This window comes from Falco biarmicus, chromosome 8 (assembly GCF_023638135.1).
Source record: "Falco biarmicus isolate bFalBia1 chromosome 8, bFalBia1.pri, whole genome shotgun sequence".
NCBI classification, from domain to species: Eukaryota; Metazoa; Chordata; class Aves; order Falconiformes; family Falconidae; genus Falco; species Falco biarmicus.
The window spans coordinates 8,340,110-8,355,393 of NC_079295.1; the positions used below are offsets into that span (position 1 = coordinate 8,340,110).

The 15,284-nt window shown below is 44.0% G+C and overlaps 1 protein-coding gene across 3 annotated transcripts in view; it reads right to left on the bottom strand.

Annotated features, from left to right (window-relative positions):
* The window catches only part of TRPM8 (transient receptor potential cation channel subfamily M member 8), a 49,218-nt gene that overhangs the window by 9,038 nt on the left and 24,896 nt on the right, over nt 1–15,284 (bottom strand). For 2 of the 3 annotated variants that reach the window (XM_056350268.1, XM_056350267.1), the window contains 9 exons: nt 14,678–14,807; nt 11,952–12,097; nt 11,101–11,213; nt 10,408–10,624; nt 6,714–6,805; nt 5,612–5,753; nt 4,055–4,226; nt 3,645–3,822; nt 808–998 (listed from right to left, as the gene is read on the bottom strand). In XM_056350268.1, coding sequence (XP_056206243.1) covers nt 808–998; nt 3,645–3,822; nt 4,055–4,226; nt 5,612–5,753; nt 6,714–6,805; nt 10,408–10,624; nt 11,101–11,213; nt 11,952–12,097; nt 14,678–14,807 — 1,381 coding nt within the window. The remainder of the gene's footprint in view (nt 1–807; nt 999–3,644; nt 3,823–4,054; nt 4,227–5,611; nt 5,754–6,713; nt 6,806–10,407; nt 10,625–11,100; nt 11,214–11,951; nt 12,098–14,677; nt 14,808–15,284) is intronic. The other variant, XM_056350266.1, reaches the window with a different exon arrangement.

The following is a 15,284-nucleotide window of genomic DNA, read 5'->3' on the forward strand; positions in this document are numbered from 1 at the left end:
GGCTAAGTCCACCTCTTGTACTAATTACCTAAACATTCAGAGCATGCAAGATCAGGGATCTCTGCCACTGGGTAACAGCACAGGAGGGATACACTACCAGATGTTAACGACAAACGGGATGGTTTACATTTTCCATGCAGACCATGAAGATAACTTTCAGCTGCTGCAGGCTCTGAATACATTTATTCAGTGCTTCATAAAAAAAACCACCCCAACCCTTTCAAAAGCTAGGAAGCAGCATAGGTAGCCCTAAACTGACAGGATTAATTTGAAGACTTCATTGATGTTTTAATTGATTTACGTACGTGAGGTAATTCTACCTTGAAATGGCTTGGACAAGAAAACACTTGTCCAAGATAATTCTGCATGGTACTGAAGTAGAGCAGGTCTCACGGTACAAAACAAAAGCTCTCTAACCAGACCGAAACCAACGCTACTGGGGACCGGGGATCACAACAATGCTCAGCTGAAGTTTTAGCATAAGGAGTTAGAAGTGTAATTCTCCAAATCCCAGAGAGCACACCTTGAGTACTGATGAAAGATTATGGCTGAGAAGCAGCCAGGGGCTTTGATCTGAGTCTTACTGAAAAGATTTCCAGCAATGTAGTGGATTTGCATTCGATAGAGAACATGAATAAGCTGCTCCTCATTTCCAGTACAACAGCCACCTCCTGCAAGGTCTACATCACCCTCGAAGATTTCCCACCAAAACACGAGCTCCTGCTTTAAGCACAGTATGCCAGGGAAGGGTTGCAATGCACCTGCCACAGAGCTGATGTGTAGGTAGTAAGGAATAATCCAACTCACAACAAATAGATGGCTCTTTGCTTTCCTTCTTACAGCAGCATTTGAAACATTTCCTCATCACCATGAATATGTAAGCAAAGATGACGAAAGGGAAGGGAATAGTCAAACGACTGCAGTATTCTTGGACCAAGAAGTAACGCTGGAACTTCCACACCTGGTCATTGTTCTCTTGTACAGATCCAACAGTGTAACTAACAGGTGGAGAAAGAAAATACATACCGCATTAGTTTTTCACCAAAACCTCCATCAGAACCAAATAACACAGTGTTTCTCTTTATTATTCCAGGGCATGTTTTTATGAAGTCATCCTGGAGCTGGTAATTTTTACCAATTAGGAGGTTATTGAGTTTGTACTCCTTTTGAGAGAGAAATTTGAAAATGGAAGGAACTAAGACAATAGAAAAAAACACCCTGAAGTTACAAATACACTGGAAAAAATACTCCACATATTTTCACCACCTTAGCTCCAGGCAATTTTCTTCCAGCCCAGACACATGAGAACCAGATACTTCTTCGCGAGATACTGTGTCTCGTTAATTCATCAGCTAACTCCTTTCTAAGCAAAAAAAAAAACAAAAACAAAAAACAACGAACCCTAGAAATAGAGCATTTTAAAAAAGTGAAAAGCTCCTGAGATTTTTAGTAGAGGCATTAAGAATGCTCCAGGCATGGATCAAACCTACTGTAGTAAGCACTGTACAAACCCAGCAAAGCAACAATCACAAGAGGAAACAGCTCACAGACTGCCTGACCTTTCACTGCTGACAACAAACAGCAGATGGATGCTTCCAAAATGTCTGTGGTGAGATCCTAACGGACCCTTATATGAGACAAGCTAAAACCTTCACCTGGTGGAAATTATCTTTTGTTTCAGAAGATAAATACAATCCTGAATTTCAGAAGTATCTAAATACGATATTCACCCTTTTCAATTAATGGATTCTGGATGCAAAGAGAAAGCTGGGTTGTCTGTTGTTTAACATATCAATGTAATTACAACGTAGACACTGATGGGACTAGTGTCTGATAGCCATCAGCATCATTGAAGATTGACAAATACTTTGTACACACTAAGCACAAGAGAAGCGATCGCAGATTTCACACATTTCCAACTGCATCATGAAAAAACCATCTGGGATTGCCATTTGCCCACTGGGCTTCCCGACTTCAGCACAATCCAGCACTCCTGCTTAAGCTGTTCAGTCTATTGTTAAAATGAGCTATGAAAAACTCAGAGTGTTGTTAAAGAACTCATGCTGGTCCTTCCACTAAATAAACTGGACTGGCAAAACCTAGGTTTTTACTGGCATAACTGTATGCACTAGAGCGTTTATCATTAGGTGCTGTTGAAGTAAGTGTTCTAACAAATACCAAAGGCTTCTATGGTAGAGCTGGCTTACTGCTATGCTTTCCTTCATCAGTATGAATTGCTTTCACCTCTTCTGGGGGGTACAAGCATTGTCTGCTGTCCCCAGGTCCTGTGGAGGTTAGGAAAACAATACAATCCATATATCTACCGCACCAGTCCTAGCTGCCTTGCCAAAAATCACATTTCTGTCTTTGGAGTCCAGCTCAGCATGGGAGGAAAGGTTCAGAGCACAGGGGAGAGCAGATCCCAAAGCTGAGGCGTTCTTAACTCATTATACTAATACAGCTCATCTCAGGCCAGGAAATATTGGCACCGTCATTCAGAAGGGAGATCCTCCTGAGGCAAACCAAGAGTCCTTAGCAGTTCCTGTAAATACTCCTGTTGCCAAAGCAAATTCCTGCCAAGCCTGTCACTGCCAAGGTATCATCAAAACACACAAAAATAAACATAGTGGACCTCAAGAATGATGCCCAGGGGTTGTATGTATGTTTGTTATGCTGCAAGGGAGTGTAAAGCAGAAAAGAAGCCAGGTTGGGAAGGAAAACAGAGACACAGCACCGACCCAACTGCATCCACAAGTCAGAAGTGAGACAGGAGAGCAATGCACTCCCAGCCTGATATGAAGGACTTGCCGTTACTAACAACTCCGTGTCAGAGCTTGAAGTGTAAACAGCAAAGATTTCTGGAAGAAGCTGAGGAAACTTTCTTCTCCTCTTGCTGGTCCCAATGCAGTCAATATGTATTAGACAATGTGCGCAACAACCACCATTTTTATTCGGCAAAGCAGTGCTGGCTGTATGATGCAGTCAGCCATTACTAGCACCACATTTCAGGTGTCTGATCCAGAGGTGATAGCATTTTTCAAGACAAAGTCCTTTTGTATGTCCCAAGGAGATGTGGCCCATTGCCTGTCACGTAGGTCAAAACAATAAATAGCAGGTCCACCAGAGCAATAACAGATCATCACACAGCAGTTATGGCTAATAAAACCATAGAGTCAATAAAACAAGTTCTCCGTAGAGTCAATAAACCAAGTGCAATAACTCCTTGTTTATTCAGTCTAACAGGTCAGTTCTGACCAGTTCATACTTGGTAAAGCACTGGCCCAGCTGTCACCCCCACTGGGAACCAGAGGGACTTGTACTAAGTCCACTGTGCAAAGGATGAAGTAGAGAAGCAGTAAAAGGACAGGCAGCAAACCATCCCCAGGACATGGGGATTTTGATCAGACTGTTGTGAGAAAAGCTGAGTAACATTGCCTTTGTTCATCTTCCCACACCATACCCTTAACTTGAGAGCTCTGTTTCAAACAGGGAACCCGCTCCAGACCACTCCCAGCAATTCCTCTGCAAAGACACAGGCAGAGTCCAAGACCCAGCTTCCTGCTGTTTTCCAGGACTTCATTACCTTTCTCAGAGGCATACTGGTACAGAGATCCCAAGGAAGCGATCGCTCCTTTATTACGTACCCAAACATGGCCACGAGCAGGTTCACAAGGAGGATGTTAGTCGAGAGCATGTAAATGCAGACAAGGGGAATGGTGATCCACTCCGGGAAACGGGGCTGGTTGTTGGCATCCAGCTCCACACACAAGGGCTTGGACTCATTCCCAGAAAAGGTGCAGCGGTCAAAGTTGTAGGTGGTACCTCAGAGAGTGAGAGTGGAGAGCAAAGAGTGAGCCCTCTCGTCCTCTTACTGTTGGGTCCAGCCCCAGGTGCTGCCACTAAGGACAATACATGTAGCCACCTCCCTCCCCATCAGACATGAAACCTTGCCTCCTTGCTGCTGAGAGGAAAGGGGTCAGCATAGGACTGGACAACCACTGAAAGGACAGAACCTTCCACCCATCTGGGAGAGGTTCCCCCAGAAGATACCTACCATCAACATCATCGGGGTACTGGCCAAACATAGCCAAGTATGGCTCGTAGATAACAGATCGAAATATCCACTCCCAGCGGTGCTCATTCTTCCTCAGGATGCCTTGTCTAGCTACACCAAAGGCCACCATCCACACAGCGAAGAGGAAGAGGAAGAAGAAGACATCTATCATCTGAGAAAGGACCACAAGCAAATGCATCAGTGTCTCATTGCATGCCTGTTGCAAGCCACACGTGGCTCTTTCTCCCCATTTTGATGTCAGGGTACCATTTTAATGCAAGTTTTCAGATCACCGCTCCATAAATTTAGTCACCGACACACACGTGCAAATAATTACCATTCCCACTCAGACACCTTCAAAAACATGCACACAGCCATAAAAACCAAGGCACATTTCAGAATATAGGATATGCCCCTGGCATCAAACAGGCCTCACCCACAAAAGCCAGGTCCACATACAATGACTATTTATGCACAACTATAGCTACAGACCCCACAGCCAAGTGTCAGGTGAAAGCAGCCACCACTTCTGAAAATGCCACTCTGGATGGCTTCAAACCAGTATTTATAGTCCAGACACTCTGGCTGAGTTTCATGAACTTCCAGCTCTTGACAGTACACAGATAACTGAAGACTGGTAATATCCCAGTGGAGCTTCCCCTTTTGTTGCAGACCCACCTCCACCAAGATCTGCCCTTCCACTAGCCCCAAGCACCTTCATGGTTAGACTTACTAAAAAAAATTCACCCTTTTTGAAGGCCAAACAAGAGAAAGATGGACAGGAGACAAGCCTGTGTTGTTGCTTGTGTATCGTAAGGCACTGTAGGACCAGGTAATCTCTAGACTTCAGCTTTGCAGCAGTGGTACGTGGCAAAATAAAGGCTTTCTCGGTAAGCTGCAGACCACGCTGTTACTCCCATTGTCACCACACAGCTGGTCTTTAACCTCCACATACAAGATTGGCTCCAGGTGACACATACAAATACGAGCGGACATACCCCCGCTCTCCAGCGCTCTTCATTCCCACACCTACAGTAACACACATTAATCTACATGGAACCCCATTCTCTTCCTGTGACCTTCCCCAGCCTGCCAGCAAACACCCCCGCCAGGCACAAAGGGCAGGATTAGCCCAGCCACTCCCCGAGAGGCTCCTGGCCACCCGCTTCTCCAGTTACTTGTGTGATGGATGCAATGGAAAACAGAAATCCTCCTCCTACGCCATTTATTGTCATCTTTGGTGAATGCTCACGTGAGCGACACGAGTGATGGAATACACCACTGAAACATTTGAGACATGGAAGACAAAAGCTACCAGGAAAGAAATTTCCTCTTCTGTTCTTCAGCCTGATCTTTATTCTCTCCCTGTGCAGAGGGAGAGAAAAAGGCCCTGCTCTTAAGAAGACCCTATTTAAATCTTAATTAATCCTGTTTAGCAGATTTAAGAGAAGGTGAGAACTTGCTGCCATCATCAGAACAGTGGTGATTTTCACTCTTGAGGAGAAAAAGGTGTCACATCATTTATTTACACTCTCTTGAATAGCTGCCAAACCTTACCATCCTCTGCAGCATAATAATTTTGGGTCCTAGATTCCTGCTAACTGTGAAAATATGGATCAGCCTCAGAGTAAACACTATGTAGTCCAAACAGAAAATGACTCTCCCAGAATACCAAGAGCTTTCATCAGATGAGTGAAGCCTGATGGAGACAGTAAAAGAAAATGAATTCAAGCACTGGGTAAAGCATGCAGAAGTCTGGTAAAAGTACAATGAAACACTGAAACGAGGAGTGGAAAAGTGAGTAACTGGAAAACAGCATAGCTAGCCAGGGCCCCATGCCCTCTCCCACCCACTCCCACCTGATGACTGGTGGCAGAAATGGGGAGCGCACACCTTGTTTACACCCTTCCTATCTTAGCTGCATCATCACTGTCTCCCTCTCCCCCTCTAGAACTATTAACAGCAAAGAAATCTTGTACCTTTAGCACAGCCCTCCAAAAACATCAGAGTGCAATGACCACCAGAACTAAGCTACAGCTGACGGAAAAATTACACTGTAAAATGAGTTTCCATTGTTTCTTTGTCATGCTTGTTAAATCACCCATTCATGTAAAACAGCTTACGTGAGCTAATGAGTCTGTTAGACTATTGTAGGTAAAAGGGCAGTCCCCTTCAATAAAACACACGAAAACTCAGCGTCCACGTTGCCATACTAAATAGTCAATAAAAGGGAGCCAAGGAAAATCCCAAAGAATTCTGCCTCTGAGATATTAACTATCCTACCCTGCAGCTTTGCCTGATATGCTCTGTATAGCCAGTCTTGAAGGCATTGTCATGAAACCTAAGGCTATTTCAAATGTCTTTTTCTAACCATTAAAAAGAGCTGTCCTACTAGCCCAGAAAACTCTGAATTAGGAAAGACGCCTTTGATTCCAGGGATAGACTCAACTTCCAATAAACACAAAACAGAAAATATTGCATGTGGATATTCCCTAGTTAGTTTATTTCTTTATTTGCTTTTACAGATTTAGAGTCAAGACTTGCCAGTATTTGGGGCCTTCTTAAAGAAGAGGGGGTTTCATGAACACATTTCCTACAATCTCATTACAGGTTGCTGTCAAAACCCGGAAAGCAAGCCACAGGAGAAGGTATTACTCACCTGAACACAATCCCTGCTATGAAGTAGAAGATTGCTAGTGTATCCATAACATTCCACAGATCTGAGAAATACTTACTGCCGTTCATGTACCACTGGGAAGGAAAAAGAGCAGAAAGTAATCACCACACAGCACTGGCCAGCCATGGGGAGCTCACCCATCTTCCCCTTATCTCTCCCCACTGAATGCCCTCATGGGTAAACATACCACCCATTGCAATACTAAGGATTGTTCCCTTGTCCTATTAATTTTTTGTCGCACCTAATAGGTACACCAGAATCCAGATCGCTTTTAATTTCCCCCAAAAGAGTTTTCAATTACTGGCAACACAGTTTTGCTGTTAACTTCTAACAGGGTCTTCTATGGATCAAGACTTTCTGTGTTTGGAGCTCCTTAACACATTTTCTCTGGCAGTCCAGATGCCCTAAGCTAACACTATTGCACTGGGACCAGTTAAGCACATGGGCGGCAAACACGGCACCGCAGTGTGAGTTACTGTGCTCGAAGGGCATAACCCAAGGACACGGGTGCTTGTGCGTGGGGAGAGGAAGGAACAGTTCTGACAGCAGTCAAGACTGACGTACTTCGTTCTCACACGTGTAATACACAAGCTGCCAGAGGACCTCGGGGTAGATCATGGAACGCTCCAGCAGAACACCTGCCAAATGGGTCAAAGGAATCTTGGTGTGACCCACTACGAGCAGATCAAACACTGCGGGCAGGCGGGAGGGTCGCCGTCGTGGTGCAGTTAAGTATTCTGGCTTCTCTTTCTTCACAGACCTCATTCAGTTATCTGTCCCTGGCTACACGCACACGCTTTTGATCAAAGATGCATATTTAATTTATTCCTTTAATTACCTGGCTCTCTATTTCTGAATTGCAAGTCTAGTGAGAATTTCTGCCTATTCCCAGGCTGACCAGCACTACTGCACCCTGGATCCAATGTTCGTGCAAGAGCCAACTTCTGGATCCGACTCAGAGGTGACTCATTAGGACAAGTAGCTTAACCAGGAGAAACCTCTGCCAGGCATGAAAAAACAGACTTGAGTCCCTGATGATAATTCTTTTTAGTTTTCATGGAAATAATCAAGGCTTAGTAGAGTACTGATCAGTGAATCTCTCTATAACTGACATATCCAAAGCAGACAATTCTGCTCAGCACTTTTACAGGAAACAGATCAAGGGGAATTTTCTTCTAAACCCAGAAGAAGCTATAAGGAGAGCCCCACCTTGCTATTCCAGTTGCACAGTTGTTGCATATTCTTCATGTGATGGGATGCATTGCTAAAGACGGACAGTTATGACACCTACTAGGGTGTCAGCCTCGAGATATTACCAGAAATTATTTCAGCATCTTGGGACACCTTCCCCCACACCTATCTTACTCCTTAAGGTACCAAAGATTCAACACTGAGTAGGGACAGCACGTCTGACACCCAGGACATGGGGTTGTCTCTGTCTAGTAACTCCCTAAACCAAAGGTAAGTCATCTTACTACACAAGACAGTGACGTGGTGTTTTATGTGAATGGCCAGACACATACGGCCCAAATGCCCTTCACAAAACAATGACCATATTGCTGCACTACAGCTCTATTAAACGCAGAAGGTTTAAGTCTGATGCCTCTTCTATTAAGGGCACAATTGTGCATGGATGAAAAGAAACGAGTTCTGGTCTAAAGCAGAAACAGAGAGAAAACAGAGGCAGATGTGTGTAAACAAGTGAGAACAACCAAGACCTCAGTGCAGTTCAGTCCTTCAAATATCAAGCAGTTCCCACGCTAAGAGTGAAGATGCACAGAGGTTCTGTCCACGTTCCTTCTCCATTTGAGGAAACGGGGCTTTCCTGCACAGCCCAGAAGTCTACCCACTCACCTGGCTGGAGGCTACATCCACGTGGCTAAGAAGATAGCAGGAAAAAGGCATCTCCAATTTCACTATTGCCATGACAGCTCTAAACAAGATATAAGAAAGCAGCTCTGGCTAGTTAAAAATATCTAGGACCATCAAAACTAAAAGAGAGCTGAGCCAGTGGCTTACAGTTCAGATACGGTGTAGTTCTCCTGAAGGGTGAAACAATCTGCTTTGAATTTGGAACAACATTTAGCAGCTGCCACCCCCACAGACACACCGCTCTAACTAGAGGGCTGATTTCACCGCACAACCAGTGACATGACTGCAGCAGCAACAGTGAGACCCCAGGCAGCCGTACTTTTACTTCTCCTTGGATGTGAAAACAAAACCTGAGGTGTGTCTTTTAAAAAAAAAAATATTAAAGAGAAAGATCTTATTTTGACTGCAGAGTTAGACCAATGCAAATAGAATCTACCACCAAAGAAGCCAGGGAGATCCTGAGAAGCTTAGAGGACTGGGACACTGCTCTGTGTACTGCTCCTTAGTAAAACAGGTTTGCAGCCAGGACGCTGGCTTAAGTTAACTTTAAATCTTCAATAAAGTCTCTGTTTTAGCTATCTCCAACTCCCACAATCAAATTGGTACAGTCTGGCCACCAGCTGTCAATGGCATTACTGGGATCTGAAGCTGTTCTACCTGCTCAGAGTAGTGAGGAATAGTGACAATGGTAGGAAAAAAGGTTTCTATCCCTAAGGCTTTCCCCAGGACTTTTGCTGGGTATACACGGGAAGTGCAAGGACAGGTCCAGAGACACCAGAACCTAAATCAGCAGAAACAAACACTCCATTAGTGTTTCATTGCAAAAGTGTCTTTTACTTTTCCCCCAATTTCCTTTAACAAGTAAAGTTGCCTTAAACAGGGTACCACCTTGACTATTAAAAAGGAAAAAGACCACACAGCAAGTTAAGCACAGTAACATCAACACTAAGCAATGTCATTTGAGCTCATGTAAGAAGTGTTATTGCAGGGTGGTCTGATCCAGCAGATCACCCACAAACACTCATGTGGAGACTAATTTCTTACAGGATAATCAGAAAGCAGCACTGTGCTGAAATCACACACTCATTTCTCTCCGATTTCCCCCCAGTATCTTCCCCCTGTCCTGAACGCTGACTGGGAGAGACCAGCTTGCCTGAAAACCGCTATATCTCATAAGTCCCCTTACATAAAAAGTGAGAAGAATATCAGCTATGTGGCTGGCTATAAAGGCAGTCCCACACACTGTTCCCACACCGTACCAGCAGCGCAGGCAGGCCAAAGCTGGTCCTCGGGACTACGTGAAACTACCAAGAACTGTATTTCTGATTAAAAAATAAGCAGAAATACATAAAGGTATGTTGCTCATCAGTCAGATAAAGGGGGAGGGGGGAGATAGGGAGAAGAGAGGCAGGAATCACTTAATCTAGAGGTATGCACCCAGACAAATATGTTAAATCTCGTGTATTCTCAGGTGCTTTGACAGCCCAAGCCAAGCATTCCTCAGAAATATCTCCACTGGCATCAGCCTATCCACACAGCCTCAAAGATAATACACATTCCTCTTGGTGCATGAGCACTGCAGCTATTGAGGCACAAGCAGCATTTCAACATGGCAGGGAATAAAATAATTAACTGTGCCTTAAGTTGCCTGAGCACATCTCCCAAGAAGTGGATCCCCTGTAACTTAGAAGCAGCCTGCACTGCCTTACGCTACTAGGCGGGGCGGGGGGGGGGGGGGGGGGGTGGGGGGAAGCACAAGCCTTTTAAATCTAGCACTAAACACTTTGTTTGCATCGCTGCCTACTTGTCTCACTTCATCACAAAGCAGAACGAAGACCAGCACATAAAGGATCATCTCCAGGACAGTAGGCTCCTTCTGGAAATCCATAAGCAACACGTAGGCGAAGAGCAACAGGAAAGCGATGTAGAAGATGACATTCCAGGAGAAGACCACAAAGGGGGAGGTGAAGAAAGACACATAATACAAGAAGAGTTTCTTACTCTTCTCCACAGGCTTTTTCCTGAGGAATTAAAAGAGGGAAAAGGTCTCAAAGCATAGCTTTTATGCCTGGAAACATTTGTGCTCTTCATCAAAATGAAAATCTGAAAGATGCAAAGTCTAGCCCAGGCCATCACTGCAAAAGTAATGCCGTTCTGCAACCACTGACTTCAGGCATGCAAGTAAACTGGCATATATTAACTCCGGATCAGAGTGAGGACATGATCTGTTAAAAGCTCATTCGGACACTGAATACCTTTATTTGACAGTGACTGAACACTGGAATAGGATTCCCAGGGTGGCTGTGGCGTCTCCATCCTTGGAGATATTCAAAACCCTAACTGGGCACAGTCCTGGGCAACCTGCTCTAGCTGGCCCTGCCTTGAGCAGGGAGGTAGGATCAGCTAGTCTCCAGAGGTCTCTTCTGGCCTGAATTGCCCTATGATTCTATAATTAATTGACTTGCTTTGCTTCTGCTAATAAAAGCCAGTTGATTACCTGAATGAGATGAAACCGCACCCTATTAAAGGGAAAAAGAACAGGCACAGTATAATTTTCCAGTTCTTAGTATCTCTTGAAATCTCTCCATACCACTGCTTGGAAAGGAAATTCTGTAGGGAAGAAGAATATATCCTCGTTTGTTCTAACAGTAACAAAATAACGTAGGAATGCTATTCCAGGACATTTGTTTTGCTAAAAAAATACCAACCCAAAACTTTGAGATTTCAATCAAAATAACTGGGATTCCCATTTCAACAATACAGAAAGCTTTCTGCATCAGTAACAGGGTACTGGTTCCTTAATCCAGCCATCCTCCAGTCTACATGACTAGGAGTTCAAAACGCGGCTGAGCAGGGCTTGACCTGATTTATAAGGCACTTTATGCTGGGCAGTACATCCACACTGTGCATACACAGAAGTCACCTCAGGCAGTCTTATTCATCCAGCTCATTATGGTTTACAGCTCTAAATCAAGTCTACCCTTCCTGGCTTAGCATTTGTGGGCAAATCAGCTACCTCCTTTTTCAAGGAGAGGAGCCACACACCCCGTGTCCCCCACCAGCCCCAGTCAGTGCTCTCTGGGATGCATTTCACAGCACTGCAGACATTGGTTCTGTGAACATGCTGCAGGACACGGCTATGCCGTCACCGTGCAAGGCTCAGCATTCACAGGGCTGGGAAACCTCTCCCAGAGGTTCTCAATTCCCTGAGGACAATTCCTGAGCATCGGCCTTTCGCAGCCTGTTTACATGGATGTAGCAGTTTCATAGCAAGAACTTTCACTTTTTAAAGTGATCCAGATGACAAGAGTTACAATAATCTATGCACCTCCTTTTCACTGACATTACCTGCACCCCTGGCTGTGCAATGAACTGCTGGTCTTTAGCTTCCACTGCTAGTTCCAGGCAATTGCTCCCTCCCCAGGCTTCACAGGAGTAAGTCAGCAGCTGCTCAGCTAGATCTTCGTCATTGCTGTAGCACTCTGTGAACAGCTCTGGAGGAAAGAGGCAGCCCCACACTGAGCTCCAACTTCAGACTCAATCCCCCACCAGCTCAGGTGCAATTGTCTTCAGTGACTTCCAAAGCATATATTTATAATATTAAAGCATTCAGACACAAGAACATTTTCAGCACGATAAAACAACATGTGCATTGCTTTACAATCCCATTTGCATCTATTAGGCTTTCATACAGAATTCATGTCTGGATGGAAAACTGTGATACTAAATCAGCTCACACACAGATAGTATCGAGTTCTGCACTAAAAAAAATATGAACTTCTCCTACTGACTCACTATACCTGCTTGTTTCATCTTCTTTTCATTCATTTATCACTGATCTAGTGACTTACAGGCAGCCGCCTCAGTAGCCCCACATCAACAGCAGGGCTGAACAACAATATCAGAATTTGATGCTTTTTCACTGGGAAATGCATTGCAAACATACTTGTTTTAGAAAAGCCATGAGCATCTTATTCTATAGATTTTTGCCATTAATAATGCACATAGAGTGAAAAATTACTTCTCTTTCCAGCTTTGGATGTCTCCCACTCAAAAGCAGTTCTGTTGATGTATCTGTGACACAGCACAACTGCCCCGAAGAGTGATCCAACCTCTTATAAAACACACCAGCCTTCACTAGAAACTCTTCTCTCCAACAGTGCATTTTCCCAGTCATTTCACAAACGGCTGTTACCATAACTGGGAGGATGCAGACATACAGCAATACCTTTGGCTGGTGTTACTGCATACACTGCAATATGCAGAGAGATCTTAATAGACAGACTTCTATGGGACCCGTTCACCTCTCGGTGTCTTGCTAAAAAAAAAAAAAAAAAAAAAAAAAAAAAAAATCAAGCCTGAGGGATGTAGATACTTTTAAGAAAGCCTATTTAAGCAGTTTTCACCTTGCCAAATAGGAGATACTTTCTGGTAACAAGCAAGATACTTTCAGTGTGGTCTTGCACCGTTCCTGAGTGGCTACTGAAATAGCTTTGCTGATGTACACACAAACAAAAATAAGGCTCAAGCTCCACAGGTCAATCTAGTCTCCATTGACTCCAAAGAAGGAACAAACATGGTCTGCTTTCAGGAGCGATAAAACAATATCCATCTGTAGAGATTTAAGTTTTGGCTAAATGAAGCCATGACTGAACTGATTTGTTCCTGGTGGTAACACCACCTCAATGAGAAGACTGGACTAGAAGCCTCCAGGATCCCTTTCCAGCAACGTTTCTGTAGCGTCCTATTCAACCTGCAGGGCTACTGCACTTGACCTGTCAGCTAATCTGACTTGTGGTGACAGCAAATTGCTGGGCAGCAATGCAGTTACAGATCCGTTTTCTGCACTAGGCAAGAGAACAAGACCACAACCTGTAAATAAAGCCCCAGAGACAATACTGTGTTGCGTCTTCCTCCAGGTTTAGAAACCAAGGCGCTGTACCACAGGGTACACCACAGATAACATTGTCGGTTCGACAAATTAATCCCTGCTCTGGTATCTGCCAACTGTGCTGGCTTTCATCTCATTTGCATGTTTCTCTGAATAATTTGCAGAATAACTAGACACTGAGGAAATACCAGAATTATTGCTCCAGAAAATGGAAGTCCTAAAAAAAACCCCACCAAAACAACCAACCAACATAAAAAAAAACCCCCATCCTCCTGCTCTCCTGTCACCCATTACCCTCATTAAATAAGAAACTATTGGTCACTCTAGCCCATGAGATGCAGAGCTCAGCTCTGAATCACTGACAATATTTGCAAATAGAGAAACTGAAGGTCATACCAAAAAAACACCCAACAACTGAGCTAGATTCTACATTCTCAATGAGCAAGAGCATCGTTTGCCGTCTTCAAATAAGGAAAGTATTATGCTTTTGCAGTTCAGAACTTCAGAATTCAACCCGCTTTTTACCCAAAATTTATTCTGACTCCCCTCAAGTAATCCTGCAAATTTGAAAGGTGGCTCTTCTCAATCTGAGTATCACCACCCATCATGCAGAATGCATCTCTTGTGCTATAGTCCCCTTCCTATTTCTGGGCACCCCTCTTCAGCCTTGCCTTTAGAGCCAGGTAGCTTTGCTTCCCAATGAAAGAAATTCTCTACCCCCCAAAAAAACCCCCACAACACTCACTTTTGGAGGCAAGCTGTTCAGACAGGACACACAGTTTCTACTGGGAACAGATGGTGTGGAAGAGATTTCCAAGCAGCAAAAACACATTTTGACATTAAAGGGAAGCATTTAAAGTTGGTTATCTAGTTTTCTAAATAAAGCTTTCTTTCTACTTCCTTTTGAGATGTCATTTCTCTTTAAAATTCAGGCTGGATTTCTGGGCAGCCAGGATAATTGAATGAATAATCTTGCCTTGCATTTTGCTGAACAAACCCAGCAGGTTTATCAGTTTTGCTTTGCACAAAATAATAATAATAATAAAAAAAAATCACTATGCAATCCCTGGTACACACCAGACCTGGAGATCATTAAAAGAAGTAATGGTCCAAGAAACGAAACAATTTCCTGATCTCTGACCCCTCCTGTTAAATCTCTAAAGGACTTAAAGAAGGTGCTTACCTACTGCTCTTGTCTCATACTCATTAGCGAGCTCCTCAGACTCACCAGCAGCATTTATATCATTCTTCACCTTTGCCATGCTTTTCAGGAGTTTACTGGCCCCAAGAGCTGCCAATGTGCAACCTCTGGTCTATGGAGAGAGAGTTAAGTCACGCAAAGCCCTCTGCAAAGGGAATGTGATATACTTTTTAAAATGTATTCGCCCTTTTTTTGCAGCTGCTCAGTTTCCAGTCAAGACTGGCAAATGAAGATCCAGTTCCACAAAACAAACTGTAACCATCAGCGTACCGGTTTGATTAACAACTTTGCAACTAGTTTGGAAAGGTGTTGTGTTTAGTAGTCATATATTAGCTTTGCATCTCTGGCTGAAGACTCACAAAAGAGGGTCTGGCGTCTCACAAGCTCCATTACTGTTTTCACTGTCCACCAGTCTGGACCAGTTGGGTGTACCCAGAACTGCCCAGACTACATTAGTCTATTCTACTCAAAATGTACACGTGCAGGGAAGCAGCACTGTTTTGGACACACAGGTCAACCTGAACAGGGGCATCCATTAGCTTTACTTGCATAAGCCTCATATTTAGAGCCTGTGAATTATGTATTTGAT